General features: G+C 37.5%; 1 protein-coding gene across 1 annotated transcript in view; it reads left to right on the top strand.

The window, feature by feature from the left end:
- Window positions 1-16,003, top strand: part of LOC101895839 (vinculin) — a 34,914-nt gene that overhangs the window by 16,250 nt on the left and 2,661 nt on the right. The window contains exons 2-5 of the mRNA XM_005183921.4: window positions 2,410-2,694; window positions 12,046-14,115; window positions 14,193-14,313; window positions 15,198-15,328. Coding sequence (XP_005183978.1) covers window positions 2,638-2,694; window positions 12,046-14,115; window positions 14,193-14,313; window positions 15,198-15,328 — 2,379 coding nt within the window. The 5' untranslated portion in view covers window positions 2,410-2,637. The remainder of the gene's footprint in view (window positions 1-2,409; window positions 2,695-12,045; window positions 14,116-14,192; window positions 14,314-15,197; window positions 15,329-16,003) is intronic.

Genomic DNA, 16,003 nt, shown 5'->3' on the forward strand with positions numbered 1-16,003 from the left:
TCCCGATATTCGGTATTTTGATGATTTTAGCGACACTATTCACCGGATTTGTTTCAAATTTGGTATTTGAAGTTCGTAATGGATACTACAGCCCAAGACAGAAAATTGTCTATGCAGGCTCAGGTCTTCGTATAGCCCCCATATAACGATACCTCCCGATATTCGGTACTTTGATGATTTTAGCGACATTATTCGCCGGAATTGTTTCAAATTTGGTATTTAAAGCTCGTAATGGATACTTCAACCTATGACAGAAAATTGTCTGTGCAGGTCCACGTTTTCATATAGCCCCCATATAACGGTACCTCCCGATATTCGGTATTTTGATGATATTAGCGGCATTATTCACCGGATTGGTTTCAAATTTGGTATTTGAAGCTCGTAATGGATACTGCAGCCTAAGGCAGAAAATTGTCTTTTAATGTCCAGGTTTTCATATAGTCCCCATATAACGATACCTCCCGATATTCGGTATTTTGATGATTTTAGCGACACAATTCACCGGAATTGTTACAAATTTGGTATTTGAAGCTCGTAATGGATACTACAGCCTAAGACAGAAAATTGTCTTTTCAGGTCCACGTTTTATATAGCCCCCATATAACGCTACCTCCCGATATTCGGTATTTTGGTGATTGTAGCGATATTATTCAACGGAATTGTTTCAAATTTGGTATTTGAAGTTCGTAATGGATACTACAGCCTAAGACAGAAAATTGTCTGTGCATGTCCACTACTTCGTATAGGCCCCATATAACGGCACCTCTCGATATTCGGTATTTTGATGATTTTAGCGACATAATTCACCGGAAATGTTTCAAATTTGGTATTTGAAGTTCGTAATGGATACTTCAACCTATGACAGAAAATTGTTTTTTCAGGTCTACGTTTTCATATAGCCCCAATATAACGGTATCTCCCGATATTCGGTATTTTGATGATTTTAGCGACATAATTCACCGGATTTGTTTCAAATTTGGTATTTGAAGCTCGTAATGGATACTACAGCCCAAGACAGAAAATTGTCTATGCAGGCTCAGGTCTTCGTATAGCCTCCATATAACGATACCTCCCGATATTCGGTATTTTGATGATTTTAGCGACATTATTCACCGATTTTTTTCTCAAGTTTCGCATTTGAGGGAAAATATCATCCGTAATTATTTTTATTATTTATTTATGACAAATTCTCTGCGTCATTGAAATTCCCAGTAGTCGCTAAACGAGCACTGCAAAGTTCGAGTGGGTGTTCTGTGTCATTCCATTGAATTAAATTGCAATGCATGAATGTTGGCCATAGAAATGACGCGGCTCTGCCCTTTATGAATGTCAATGTTCGCCATGGATGGATGAATTATAGAATGGTGTGGTAATTAGGATTTATTGTTAATTGCTACATTTTTGCATCGGCTGGCTTATTCGTAGAGGAACAAAGGAGTTTTAGGTTGACTTAGTTCGATTTTGGTTATTCGCTTCTTTATTCTTTTCCGAAGAAGTCAGCCGATGACTTAAGGCAGACAGAAAGTCGTTTTATGTTCTCTCACCTTTACCTTTATTGTCTGGTAATAGTTTTAAGAAGAAACATTTCAAAGTTTCTTCTTTAGTCTAGATATTTCGAAAATTCGATGCTTTATCGATCGATTGATTGTTTTTTTTATATATCGATATTGTCGGATGATTAATTAAATTCATATTTGATAATTGAAATTTATATTTCAATTGTGTGAACACTTTTCGTTAACACTGTACTTCATATGCTCACATACATAATAAATTGCTTTATTGAAACTAATTTAATTTGTTTCCCAAGAAAAAAAAAATAGCATTAAGTCTGCCATATAAACAAATACTTTTTTGCTAAATTAAATTTTTTCACAAAAGAAAAAAAAACTCGCAAAACGAACAGCTGACATAATTTCTTAAATTTATACAAATTAGCGAATCACGGCGATGGAGAGTGGCTGCCAATAATAACAACACTGTGAGTACTCTTTCCAATTAAATGCGAGAGAGAGAGGGAGATGGAACAAAAGAGAAACAGGCAAACAACATCAGTTATGTGGCAGAGCAGCATTTGTGTGGCAGACAGAGAGAAAGAAAAATATAAAAAATATTGGCGTTTGTGAAAGAAAAAATCAATATTTATAAACAAAAAACAAATAAACAATAACAATTCCAAATTTAAACAAAAATTGTGAAGAAAAAACTAAATGCTGATCATAACGTAATGGCAAAGATGATGCAACTTCGTCTGAGAAATAACAAAAATAAACAAATAAATCGTAATATCAGCAGCAATATTGAAACTTCGAAAAAAAAAAATACTTCGAAAAAATACTGTTAGACATAAATAAATTGTTTTAACAAAAAAAAACTCACCTTTAATGTTCTCCCCTTGTTTTATTTTAGGAAGCCATTTTATTTTTGATTTTTTGAAGCGAAACAAAAATTCCCCCCGAAAACACACACAAACATTGAATTCCCCCTCCTAAATTAGCCACAATATTGCCTATATTGCGAAACGAAATTTTTACACTCAACTCCGTAAACAAATTAGAATTTTAAGTAAGACATTGGATAAGGAAAGGAAGAAATTTCAGCTGTACGAGCACGCGTAACAGAAGAGAGAACAACAAAATGCCAGTTTTTCACACGAAAACTATAGAAAGCATTTTAGATCCTGTTGCCCAGCAGGTAAGTTTTCAAGTTTTGTAAATTATTTGTTCATTTCAAATTTAATTTGATTGAAAACAGTTTCCCTTTCCCGCTTTTTTGACTGGCTTATGTCATTGGCTGGCATCTTGGGAAAGGACAAAAGAGTTTTAGGTTGACTTAGTTCGATTTTGGCCTTTCGCTTCTTTCTTATTTTCCCAAGAAGCCAGCCAATGACTTAAGCTAGTCAAAGAAGCGTTTTATGTATTCTCACCTTAAGGGTGCGTTAACATATCTGCGTTTTAGATAAACAATGGATTTTATTGCCGGACACAGAGCATTATTGCGACCATATACCAATTAGAAAAAAAAATATTATCAATGCATTTAGAGTATTTATTGTTCGTGTTTATTTCGGGTAATCATAAATAAAGAACATAAGTGTCGACTAACCTTTGTTTAGTTAAGGTGAGAATACACAGAACGCTTTTTTTGACTGACTCAAGTCATCGTCTGGCTTCTTCGCAAATGAACAATGGAGCCTATGGCCAAAATCGAACTAAGTCAACCTAAAACTCTTTGCTCCTCTACAAAGAAGCCAGCCGATGACTTATGCCAGTCAAAAAAGGCGTTTTATGTATTCTCACCTTTACACTTGTGATGAGGGTAGGAGTCAAGACCCATCCCTAACTTATCTTATTAAGAACAACAGTAAAATTCGACTCTATCCCTTCATTCCAGCGATCTTTGCTACCCAGTAGCCATCTTATTAATTTATCTAAAATCCGTCAATTTTTTATTTCAATTTTTAAAAAATCTCTATTTTATTGTCTCATCCGCTCGGATATGAATTAGGGGCTGTCATTCGAAGAGACAGATAAACAGACACATTGCCACTACTGTTTTATGATATACAAGATTTGCCAGTGTACCAATTATAAGCCGATCATCATTAATCACCAGAATGGCGCCCAACATAAGCACCCAAAGAGCACTTGTTAGATACATTTTGTATGCGTGTTCTGTGTGTGTTTGTGTCTCCCATTGGGGCAATGAAAAATTGCCAGCGGTGTCAAATTTTAATGGAAATGTTTTAGATATCAAATAAATTTAAATTTACGAGAGAGAGAGAGAGAGAGAGAGAGTACTTCAAATGCATTTCGATAACAAATCAACTAATAAAAAAAGCAAGCCGATGACTTCAGCCAGTAATAAAGGTGAGAATACTTTTTTGACTGGCTTCTTCGTAGAGGAACAAAGGAGTTTTAGGTTGACTTAGTTCGATTTTGGCCCTACGTTCCCTTGTTCTTTTTCGAACTTAACTTGACTTAAAGGTGAAAATACATAAAACGTTTTTTTTTTTCGACTGGCTTAAGTCATCTGCTGGCTTATTCGGAAAATGGACAAGGGAGCGTAGGGCCTAAATCGAACTAAGTCAACCTAAAACTCATTTGTTCCTCTACAAAGAAGGCAGCCAAAAAAGCGTTTTATTTAAATCGAAGTGGACGGAAGAACAGCAACAGCAGCAGAAATGGTTCGAAAAGTAAGGAAGCGACTTGATCGAAACCCACGTTGCAGTGGTAGAAAATTGGCTCGTGAGCTGAACATATCGCAATATTTCATTCGGCAAATATTGAAAAATGAACTCGGGGTAAAGCCATTGAAATTCCAAAAAGTGCAAGAACATACATCGCCACAGAAAGAGAAAGAAAATAGACTCAAAGGAGCGAAAGAGTTGCTTCGCTTGGCCGAAAGTGGTGAACTGCCGAATTTGGTATTCTCCAATGAGAAAACAATCGTTGTCCAGCAGTTTGTAAACAAACAAAATGATTGTGTTTATTTGCCAAAGAGGTCAACTGTGGAGCATAGGGCCAAAATCGAACTAAGTCAACCTAAAACTCTTTTGTTACTCTACAAAGAAGCCAGCCAAACAAGCGTTTTATTTAAATCGAACTAAGTGAACCTAAAATTTCTTTGTTCCTCTTTTCCAAATAAGCGCTTTATGTTTCCCACCTTAAGCCAGTCAAAAAAGCATTTTATGTATTCTCACCTTAAGTCTCCTTAAGTATCTGCACCTTAAGAGCTCTGCTTATCGCAAGTTTGTTTTTATCCACTTAGAGATAGTTCTTTTCGAATTTTTCATCTACGCAGTAGCCAGCCGATGACTTAAGCCAGTCAAAAAAGCCTTTTATGTACTCTCACCTTTCAAGTCTCCCCCTAGTGCCTTCTTCTCTCAAAAGTAATACATCTGATTTGGCGGTGGTTCTTGAATACAATTTATTGTTCAAATTAGCAAAAAACGGGACATACGGCACCTGTGTTATTATAGCGTCATAAACTACTCTATTTTTCATTCTTAACAAAATTTCAACTTCATTTATTTTTGTTTTTATTTTTTGTTCAAAAAATGTACCGCTCTTTTATACGCCTCCGTTGCTGGTATTTTTTCTTTTTTATTTTTACAGCAACATTTTTTTATGGCCATTGAAAGAAATATAACCTACCTGAGCAGGTGTTAATGATATGGCAAGATCAATGCCACTTTTGACCCACGCTTTTTTTTCCTACTTTTTTACTTCCCTCTCAAATGTTTCCACTTCTACTACTACCATCACATGACAAATGACGTTATGCTACGTTCATTCATAGAAATACGTGAATAACAGGAAGAAGAAGCATACACTCAATGCAGCCATGTCATACTCTATTATTACTACGCAAGTCAATTATGGCATTGGCATTCATTCAGGTTTCTTACTTCGTTGGCTGGGGTGATGAATAGAAAAAACGGTGTAGGTGTTTTTTCGAATTCATTTTCAACGGTTCACGATTTTTTGATGTTGTTATTTTTTCTTCTATGTTTTCCTATCAAGGCGGCCAACATGAAATGTGTGATTTTTGGTACCAAAAAAAAAATAATAATTTCAAATGTTTTGCAAAATAAAAACACATTTGTTTGTTGCCTTTTTTAGATGCCGGAAAGTTGATCTGCCTTCACGGTTTGTTTTTTTCATATTTTTTTAATGAACCAGATGTGTGTTTTGAAATGAAATAAAAATTGAAAAATTAACAAATAACGCTATTTTTAGATGGCTTTACAAAATGGAACGGTTTTTGGTTCCGTCGTTCGAAAAAATGATCAAATATTTTGTGAGAAAATTGGTAGTTGTGATATTTTAGAAATTTTGGTTTGGAAATGAAATGGATTTTGCAGGAATTGAAATTGAAATATTTTTATATACCTAAGGAATTTATTTTGAATTAATTTTAACTCACATTTAATAACTAAATGTAAGAATACATAAAAGGTTTTTTTTTTTTTTTTTTTTTTTTTGACTGGCTCAAGTCATCGGCAGGCTTCTTCGTAGAAGAACAAAGGAGTTTTAGGTTGACTTAGTTCGATTTTTGGTCTTTTTTCTTTTTTGAAGAAGCTAGCCGATGCCTTAAGCCACTCAAAAAAGCGTTTCATGTATTCTCACCTTAAGAATCTTAATTTAATCAAAGTTCTCTAAACGTATGGTACTATTAAACAAATCCGAGTTTAAATTATTTAAAACAACTTAGTTATTGTACAATGCTTGTTAATTTTCTACGCCATATGCCATAGGTTTGCTTCCTAGTTCTAATAAAAATGGGCGAAATCGAACTATGTCAACCTAAATGTCTTTAACCTAGAAAAATTCCTTACCTTAATCTTTAAAATAGGTAATTTAATCACTTATTATAAATGAGATCCCGGAAATCATTGTGCTGCATAAAAGCAGAACTTGGAAGTACTAAAAGTGGGGTATTAAGCCAAAATATTAAATATGTCGCAAGTCGACCTAAAAGTCCCCCAAACGTTGAAATCACAATGAATTGATAGCCTTACAACCGAAAGCCCCCACAATTATTTTTAATCTAAGTTCGAGATAACTTATATATGTTGTTTTTTCGTCATCACAACACATATCAACCACATAAATGCGTTGAGATGTGTTTTGTGATGACGAAAACAAGAAATAAGAAGTTGGACCTTACCAAAGTAGGTCATTAAACCAAAATATTTAATGTGTCACTAGTCGACCTAAGAGTCCCCCAACGTTGAAATCACAGTGAATTGATAGCACATATAGAAGTTGAAGGTATCAAAAGTTGGGCATTAAGCCAAAATATGTTAGTAAGAGTACCCCAGCGTTGGAATCACGATGAATAGATAGCCTTAAAGGCGAAAACCTCTACCATAATTGATAGCCTGAGTTAACTTCTATATTAGTTGTGATCTCGAAAAAAACACATGTAGAAGTTGAAAGTATCAAAAGGTGGGCATTAAGCCAACGTATTTAATACGTCACTAGTCGACCTAAGAGTCCCCCAACAATAAAATCACAATGAATTAATAGCCTTAAAGGCGAAAGCTCCCACCATAATTTTTAATCTGAGGTAATACAAGTAAAAAAGAAACTAAGTTTGGCCAGGGCGAACTTTTTATACCCTCCACCATCCGGAAGGAACTTGTAAAATTTTCAAAAAAAATCCGTCGAAAAATACCGCTTAAATAAAAACCTTTATATGGGGGCTATACGTAGACGTAGTGCTGGATAAATAATTTTCTGTCATAGGCTGTAGTACCCATTACGATCCTCAAATACGAAATTCGAAACAATTCCGTTGAATAATGTCGCTAATATCATCCGAATACCAAATAAAAGGTGGTACCGTTGTATGGGGGCTATACGAAGACGTGGACCTGCACAGACTATTTTCTGTCTTAGGCTGTAGTATTCATTACGAACTTCAAATGTGAATTTTGATGCAATTCAGGTGAATAATATCGCGAAAATCCTGGAAATACCGAATATATTTGTTTAGCGTTATATTGATGCTATACGATATCGTGGATCTATATAGAAAATTCTTTTTCAGGGAGTAAAGTACTCATAGAGAACTCCTTGTGTAGGATTTCAGAAAATTCCATTGTAAAATGTACCTAAAACCATCAAAATACCGAAAATCGGGTGGCGCCATTATATGGGGGCTATACGATATCGTCGACCTATATAGAAAATTCTCTTTCAGGGTGTAAAGTACTCAGAGAGAGCTCCTTGTGTGGATTTTCAGATAATGACCTTAAAAAATGTGGCTAAAATCATCAAAATACCGAATATCGGGGGGGGGGGGGGTGAACCATTGTATGGGGGCTATACAATATCGTGGACCTATATAGACAATTATCTTTTAGGGGATTAAAGTTCTCTCAGAAAACACCTTGTGTAGCATTTCAGACACCTCTATTGAAAAATGTGGCTAAAGTCATCCAAATACCTGAATATCGGGAGTTTCCGATATATGGGGCCATTCGATATCGTGGATACTGATACAGCCCAGCCTATTTATGGCGGAGTGCATAAAAAACGTAAAATTGTCAGATGTTGGTAATCCGGCTAAAATATTTAATTTATCACAAGTCGACCTAAGAGTCCCCCAACTTTTAAATCACTGAGAATTGGTAGCTGTAAAGGCGTAATTCTTAAACTTTTTTCCTATAGCATTTGGCACTATCCTCAAAGCTTAGAATATAGAAAATATTGTTTGCATATTGAATTAGGGCACCCTAAATAAGTGTAGTTAGAAAATGCAATACAGAAACACTTTTTCGCAGATAACAATGAACGATTTGATATGAGTGATTGAAAGTTTAGTAAAAGCAAGGTCTCGGGAACAGTTCTGTGTTAAAAACAAATTTGGAGGTGTCAGTAGTTTGCCATTTAGCCAAAGTATTTAATAAGTCACTAGTCGACCTATGGGTCCCCCACACATTAAATTCATTATAAATTGGTAGCCCTAAAGGCGAATGCTTCCACAATATTTAATAAAAAAATTGGATGACTGAAAGTCAATTAGACTGGCCAAAGATTTTATTTTAAAACAGGACCAGCTCCATCATCTTCAAAGCTTGGAATATATACAAGATTTTTGAAATATAGATAAATTATGGGCCGAAATTGTACTAAAGGTGAAAATAAATTAAAGTTCCAAAATCAAACTAAGAAAACCTAAAATTCCTTTGTTCCTCTACGAAGAAGGCAGCTGATGAATTAAGTCAGTCAGAAAGGCCTTTTATGCGTTCTCACCTTAAGTTCAAGCCAGTAACTCTTTATGTACTTGCTCCTTATTATCGAAAAAATATATTTCAGCTTAAAACACCAGGCCATAAATACAGGCAAGGATTCCTTTAAGAGCCCCTCTTTTACGAAATTTGTTAAATTTGTGAATCTCTAGCTATTATATGTTTTTAAAGGATCGGATATTGAAAGTTTTGTGCAAAGCAATGCCTATAAGTCAAGAATCCATTGTGTTTCGTTACTCAAAATCTAACCACATAACCTTCATAAGCAAAAAAGGCTCTCGAAAGCTTAAATCAGTTGATACATCCCAATTTTTAAATACAAATCAAAGCATGACACCTTTTACGACCTTGTGCCCCCATTAATTCAATCTTTCATATTTCTAGCAGGCTATATTTCAAACACCAGCTCCCCCCCCCCCCACAAAAGCAAATCAAATTTGGAAAGCTTTTGTAATTTCACACATTTTATGGCCCATCTCTCATCGTTCTTGATGCTTGTTGGCTATTCTCATCAGACGATCTCGCCATAAGAAGATTATATTTTCAATTTTACGATGACTAATCGTACATATCATTCATCAGATTTACTAGACCACCAAAAAAAAAAAACAAAAGCAGAATAAAAGTTCAACTACTTTTGGCTGTGCTCGAAAAACAGGCACACCGCCCACCTTTCGCTTGAATGAACACGATGTCCATATGCTGCTTGCCAATGTGATCTTTATAAAAAGAAATTCGACGAGATGTTGGCTTTTTTTCTAGTCGCCAAATAAAAATGACGCTGTCCCATGGCATCATTCCAATTGCCGCGGAGGTATAGAGGAACACTGGGCATGTTTTCTTAATTTTTTTATCGAAAAAATTGGTTCAAATGTAAAAATGTCCCTATTGGCGCCCAATGCAATTCCATCTACCATACATAAAAAGATGTTTTCCTCTAGCGCCCAATAGAGAAGGAAGTATGACAATTCTGGTTTGAAGTTCCGAGAGATTTGGATTGTTTTTTTTTTTTTTTTTTTGATTTTTGTTTTGGTTCTGGCTCACCTCACTTTGGATATAATAAGATTTAAGGTAGAGAAACAAAATTTGTCTGGCATCAGCTGTCTTTTCCCAAAAGGCTAATATAGCTTAGGTTGACTTAATTCGATTTCGACCCATAATTTGAACTATATCACCCTACATTGCTTTCATGATAAAATAATACAGGTAGTCGCATTGATACAGCTGCTGGGACAATGAACTGTCAAACCAACTTTGAAATTGAAAATTTTGAATGAAAAATTATTGAAATATTTAAAATCTGTTAAAAATTTTGGATATTAAAATACATAAGGTAGAGAGACAAAATTTGTCTGACATCAGCTGGCTTTTCCTAAAAGGCTAATATAGCTTAGGTTGACATAGTTCGATTTCGACCCATAATTTGAACTATATCACCCTACATTGCTTTCATGATAAAAATCGCATTGACACAGCTGCTTGGACAATGAACTGTCAAACCAACTTTGGAATTGAAATTTTTAAATGAAAAATTATTGAAATAATTAAAATCTGTTGAAAATGCTCATCAGAACAACCTCGGATTATCACAACGTAAGAAAACACATAAAAATCTACTTATTTTTGACAAAATAATTTTAAAAAAATATTTGACATATCAATTTTCCCAAGCGTTGATGCATCTACCTGCACGCTTCCACCATGATTGCTCTGTTTTCTTATTCTCCCCTTATAGTATGTTTACATTAGACCTTTTCGCTTTGGACACCAGTTTCATTTCTTCATTTCTAGCCACTGTGCCCCATCCTCTGTTATGTTTTTATTTTATTTGATCGAATGCCAAATGTTACGTTTAGACTAAAAATAATTTAATTTTTTACTTCAAGTTTTTTCTTTCTAATTTTATGGATTTTTGTTTACATAAAAATTGCCTTGGATTATAAATTATGTTGGACAAGATCCATTCAGCGGCAGCCATTATTTATGGGCCATTAATGTTAGATGAGCATGAGACTCGAGAGTCTTGAGCCCATAGATTGGAGGGATTTATGGGACTAGCTGGGGAGAGTTTCCTGAGGTCTTCTATGCATAGAAGACTTAAGGTGTACATAAAGGTGGGAATACATAAAGCGCTTATTTGGCTGGCTTAAGTTATCGGCTGGCTTCTTCGGAAGTGAACAAAGGAGCCTAGGGCCAAATCGAACTAGGTTAACCTAAAACTCCTTTATTCTTTTCCAAAGAAGCCAGCTGATGACTTAATCCAGTCAAAAAAGCCTTTTTTTGTATTTTCAACTTTGGAAACATTCAATTCGGAAATATAATCAGAACTGTTCGATTTAAGGTGACGACACGTAAGCAGCTTGGCCGCGTCGCCTCGCTCATGAACCATAAATTATAAAGACAACGACAGCAGGCTCTGACATCCGTTGATGAAAATCTGTTCACGTTTCCCTAAAGGCTCTATACAGTCGGAATAGGTTTTACATATGTAAAGTCAAATTTTCCATGTCAACTGTTAAATGTCATTGTCATGGGGTCAATGACCTTTTGACATGGGGTAAATTACCCTTTGGCAAGGGGTGAACTGTCAAATGTCAGCTTGCAAATGTCAGATGTCAACTGTCATATGTCAAGTGTCAAGGTTTAGCCGTCAAATGTCAGATGTTAACTATCAAATGTCAGCTGTCAAATGTCATATGTCAACTGTCATTGTTATATGTGAACTGTCAAAAGCCAGATGTCAACTGTCAAAGTTTAGCCGTCAAATGTCAGATGTTAACTATTAAATGTCAGCTGTCAAATGTTATATATCAGCTGTCAAATGTCATATGTCAACTGTCATATTTTAGCCGTCAAATGTTAGATGTTTACTATCAAATGTCAGCTGTCAAATGTTATATATCAGCAGTCATATGTCAACTGTCAAATGACAGCTGCCAAATGTCATATGTCACTGTCAAATGTCAAAAGTCAGATGTCAACTGTCATATGTCAACTGTCAAATGCCACCTGTCAAATGTAAAATGTCAACTGACATATGTCAACTGTAAAATGGCAGCTGTCAAATATCAACTGTCAAATGTCAAATTTCTAAGGAAATCTTTTTCTCCATAATTTTCCTCTCTTTCTTGATCTTCTCTTTTTCTCCAAATTTCCTCAATTTTATCTCCTAAAATTTAATTATTTGCCATTTCTTTCCCTCTCTTTTCTTCAATTTTCTTCGACAAAATTTATTTTTTTTTTAACATTTACCATCTTTTTTTCTCTCTCCCTCCCCCTTACAGGTATCTCGCCTGGTCATTCTTCACGAAGAAGCCGAAGATGGCAATGCCATGCCCGATCTTAGCCGTCCCGTCCAAGTGGTATCGGCTGCCGTCACCAACCTGGTCAAAGTGGGTCGCGACACTATCAACAGTTCCGATGACAATATCCTGCGTCAAGATATGCCAGCCGCATTGAATCGCGTCGAGACTGCCTCGCAGTTACTCGAAGAAGCTTCCGATATGTTGCGGGCCGATCCATACTCAGGGCCGGCACGCAAAAAGCTAATTGAGGGAAGCCGCGGTATACTGCAAGGCACCTCGTCGCTATTGCTCTGCTTCGACGAGTCGGAGGTGCGTAAAATCATTCAGGAGTGCAAGCGGGTGCTAGACTATTTGGCCGTGGCCGAGGTCATTAATACAATGGAAGATTTAGTGCAATTCCTCAAGGATTTATCGCCCTGCCTGAGCAAAGTGTCGCGTGAGGTGAGTGCCCGTGAAAAGGAGCTGACCCATCAGGTGCATAGTGAGATTTTGGTGCGTTGCCTGGAACAAGTCAAGATTTTGGCGCCCATTCTGATATGCAGCATGAAGGTGTACATTCACATTGTCGAGCAGCAGGGCAAGGGGGTGGAAGAGGCGGCCGAGAATCGTAACTATTTGGCCTCAAGGATGAGTGATGAAATCCAGGAAATCATACGGGTTCTCCAATTGACCACCTACGATGAGGATACCAGTGAGCTGGATAATCTCACGGTCCTCAAGAAGTTGAGCAATGCGGTCAACACCAAGGCAGAGTTGGCCAATGATTGGCTGAACAACCCCTATGCCCTGAAGGGAGGCGTGGGAGAAAAAGCCCTGCGACAAATAATTGAAAATGCCAATGAAATATCCGAACGTTGCTTGCCCCAAGATTCCTATCCCATTCGCCGGACAGCCGATGAAATTGCAGCCATGACCAATAGCCTGTGTGAACTGCGCCAGGAGGGTAAGGGCACTTCGCCCCAGGCTGAATCGCTGGCCCGTAGCATTCGTGAAAAATTGGGAGAATTGCAATCGCAAATACAAAATGCCGTTGTGGGTGTGGACAAGGCCGGAGTACAGCAGACAGCCCACACAATTCAGGGCCGTTTGGAGCAGGCCGTCAAATGGTTGCAACATCCCGAAATCAATGATGGCGGTTTGGGTGAGCGTGCTGTCAATTTAATAGTCGAAGAGGGCCGTAAGGTTGCCGAGGGCTGTCCAGGCCATCAAAAGGCCGAAATTATGCAGCTCTGTGATGAAGTGGAACGTCTGAAGCGCCAGGCTGCCGGCAATAGCCCAGCTGCCAAGGAGGCAGCCAAGAAATTGACTCACAAGCTGCACGAACTCAAGGCCGCTGTCCAAAATGCCTTGGTCAATCGCATTGTCCAGGACTTCATGGATGTGAGCACGCCTCTGAAACAATTCACCGAGGCGGTAATGCTGCCCGAAGGCACCCCTGGCCGGGAACAGAATTTCAATCAGAAATCCAACAATCTCCAGGCCTTTTCAGATCGTGCCTCCAAAACTTCACGTATGGTGGCGGCAGGTGGCGCCTGTGGCAACAAGAAAATTGCCGAAATTTTGCTCTCCTCCGCTTCCCAGGTGGACTCGCTAACACCGCAACTCGTTAATGCCGGACGCATTCGCATGAACTATCCCACCAGCAAGGCAGCCGATGAACATTTGCAAAATCTCAAACAACAATATGCCGATACCGTGCTGCGCATGCGTACCGTCTGCGATCAGGCCACTGATCCGGCGGATTTCATTAAAACCTCCGAGGAACATATGCAAATGTATGCCAAGCTCTGTGAGGATGCCATACATGGCAAGCAGCCACAGAAAATGGTCGATAACACTTCCAACATTGCCCGTCTGATAAATCGTGTGCTGCTGGTGGCCAAACAAGAGGCGGACAATTCGGAAGATCCCCAATACACGGCAACCTTGAATGCGGCCGCAAATCGTTTGGAAAGTTCCCTGCCTGCCATGGTGTTGGATGCCAAGCGCGTGGCCACCAATATAAATGATCCGGCCGCTGCCCATGCCTGGAAGGCGTCATTCCAAAGGGTGAGTGAGGATTGTCTGTCATTCTAAAGATTCTCAGGATTTTTTTGATAATTTTCTTTTGTTTTGATCCTCTACAGTTACTGGGTGATGTCAAGGATGTACGCAATGCCATTGCACCATCCCAACCACCACCATTGCCCGAGGTCCCACCACCACCAATTCCAGAATTCAGTGCCATGCATTTGTCCAATCAAAATGGTAGGTTTGTTTTTCCCCCACCAAAAGGCTTCGCCGAAAAAAAGTTTCACCGAAAAAATGCTGCTAAAAAGAGGATTAATTAAGGATACATAAGCAGCTTGGCATCTTCGCATGGCTTATTAAGTGACACATTAAAAAAGAATGTCGGAGTGGCACTCCATTTCTGACGTCGTTGTCCCTATATGAAGCTGCTAGCAGACGATAAGGATTTTACATATGTAGTGTCAAATTTTCCATATGTAGATGTTGCACACATCGTGTGATACATGGACGGCATTTCCGTTGCGAAATATATGAGTACATATCATGGCTTAGAAACATTGATATGCCAAACAGTTTTAAATATTTTTTCAAATCTAAGTAGATTTTTATGTTTTCTTATACGACGTCATTCGAAGGTTATTATAATTCGCGTTTTTCAACAATTTTTATAAATTTAAATAATTTTTCATTCAACATTTTCAATTTCAAAATTGGTTTGACAGTTCATTGTCCAAGCAGCTGTGTCGACGCGTCTACCTATATTCTTCTACAATGGTACTTTTCGATCTTAGTGAGCCCTATTTTCATTGGAAAATTTTCAATTTTGACATACACATGGATAATAAAAGCGACAGCACATATGTAAAACCCTTATCGTCTGATAGCTGCTTAAAGTAGGACAGTAAGCCCATCTGACAAATTGTCAAATTAGCGTCAAAAGTAAGCTTCTTGGCCGTCTTAATATTGACCTTTGTTGTACCTTATAATTTGACATCAATATGCCAAGATGATTATGTGTCCGTCCTGGCTGCCTCTTCTTTTTTTTAATGAAAAAATTGCTCTAATCTGCCTCCAGAAGCTTTAAGAAACCCGAATTTTCATTGCTAAAATTTATTTTCCAGCTGAGCGTGCTCCACCCCGTCCACCACTACCACGTGAAGGTTTGGCCCCACAACGTCCACCACCACCAGAAACCGATGATGAAGATGAGGGTGTCTTCCGTACAATGCCACATGCTAATCAACCTATTTTGGTAAGTTTTTAGGCATTCTTTCCCGATATTCTCAAAGTTGTAACTTATAGGGGGGAACATAACCTCAAATTCTCAAAAAAAAAAAAAAAATAAAACAGATTTAGGGGAAGTAAAATAAGATAGCGAACATAACCTAGACCATGCAAATAGCCTTAGAAAAATAGAATTGCCGAGAAAACCGATGCCAAAATTCGAAATTCTCCTTTAAGCTTAAATCTAAACTAGCAATAATTTTGAAAAAGAGGACGGTGTAAACTGTTGTTACATAAAGAAATGTATGTCTTTTAGAAAACAAGTGAAATATACCCTTTACCATTTGGAACGCATTTGGAAATTAAAAAAATATTATGGGGGCTATACGAAGTGGACCTGCATTGACAATTTCACTGTCACAGGTTGAAGTACCCATTAGTAACTTAAAATACGAAATTTGAAACAATTCCTATGACGCGCATATTTGGCTGGCTTAAGACATCGGCTGACTTCTTCGGAAATGGACAAAGGAGCCTAGGGCCATTTCCGAACTATGTCAATCTAAAACTCCTTTGTTCCTCTACGAAGAAGCAAGCCAAATATGCGCTTTATGTATTCCCACTCTAACTTGTGCAAAATTTTAGCTTCGACGAGTTACATTAAATGAAAAAATGTCAACCTAACCTAAATCTTAAATAATCC

This window comes from Musca domestica, unplaced genomic scaffold, assembly GCF_030504385.1.
Source record: "Musca domestica strain aabys unplaced genomic scaffold, Musca_domestica.polishedcontigs.V.1.1 236, whole genome shotgun sequence".
NCBI lineage: Eukaryota > Metazoa > Arthropoda > Insecta > Diptera > Muscidae > Musca > Musca domestica.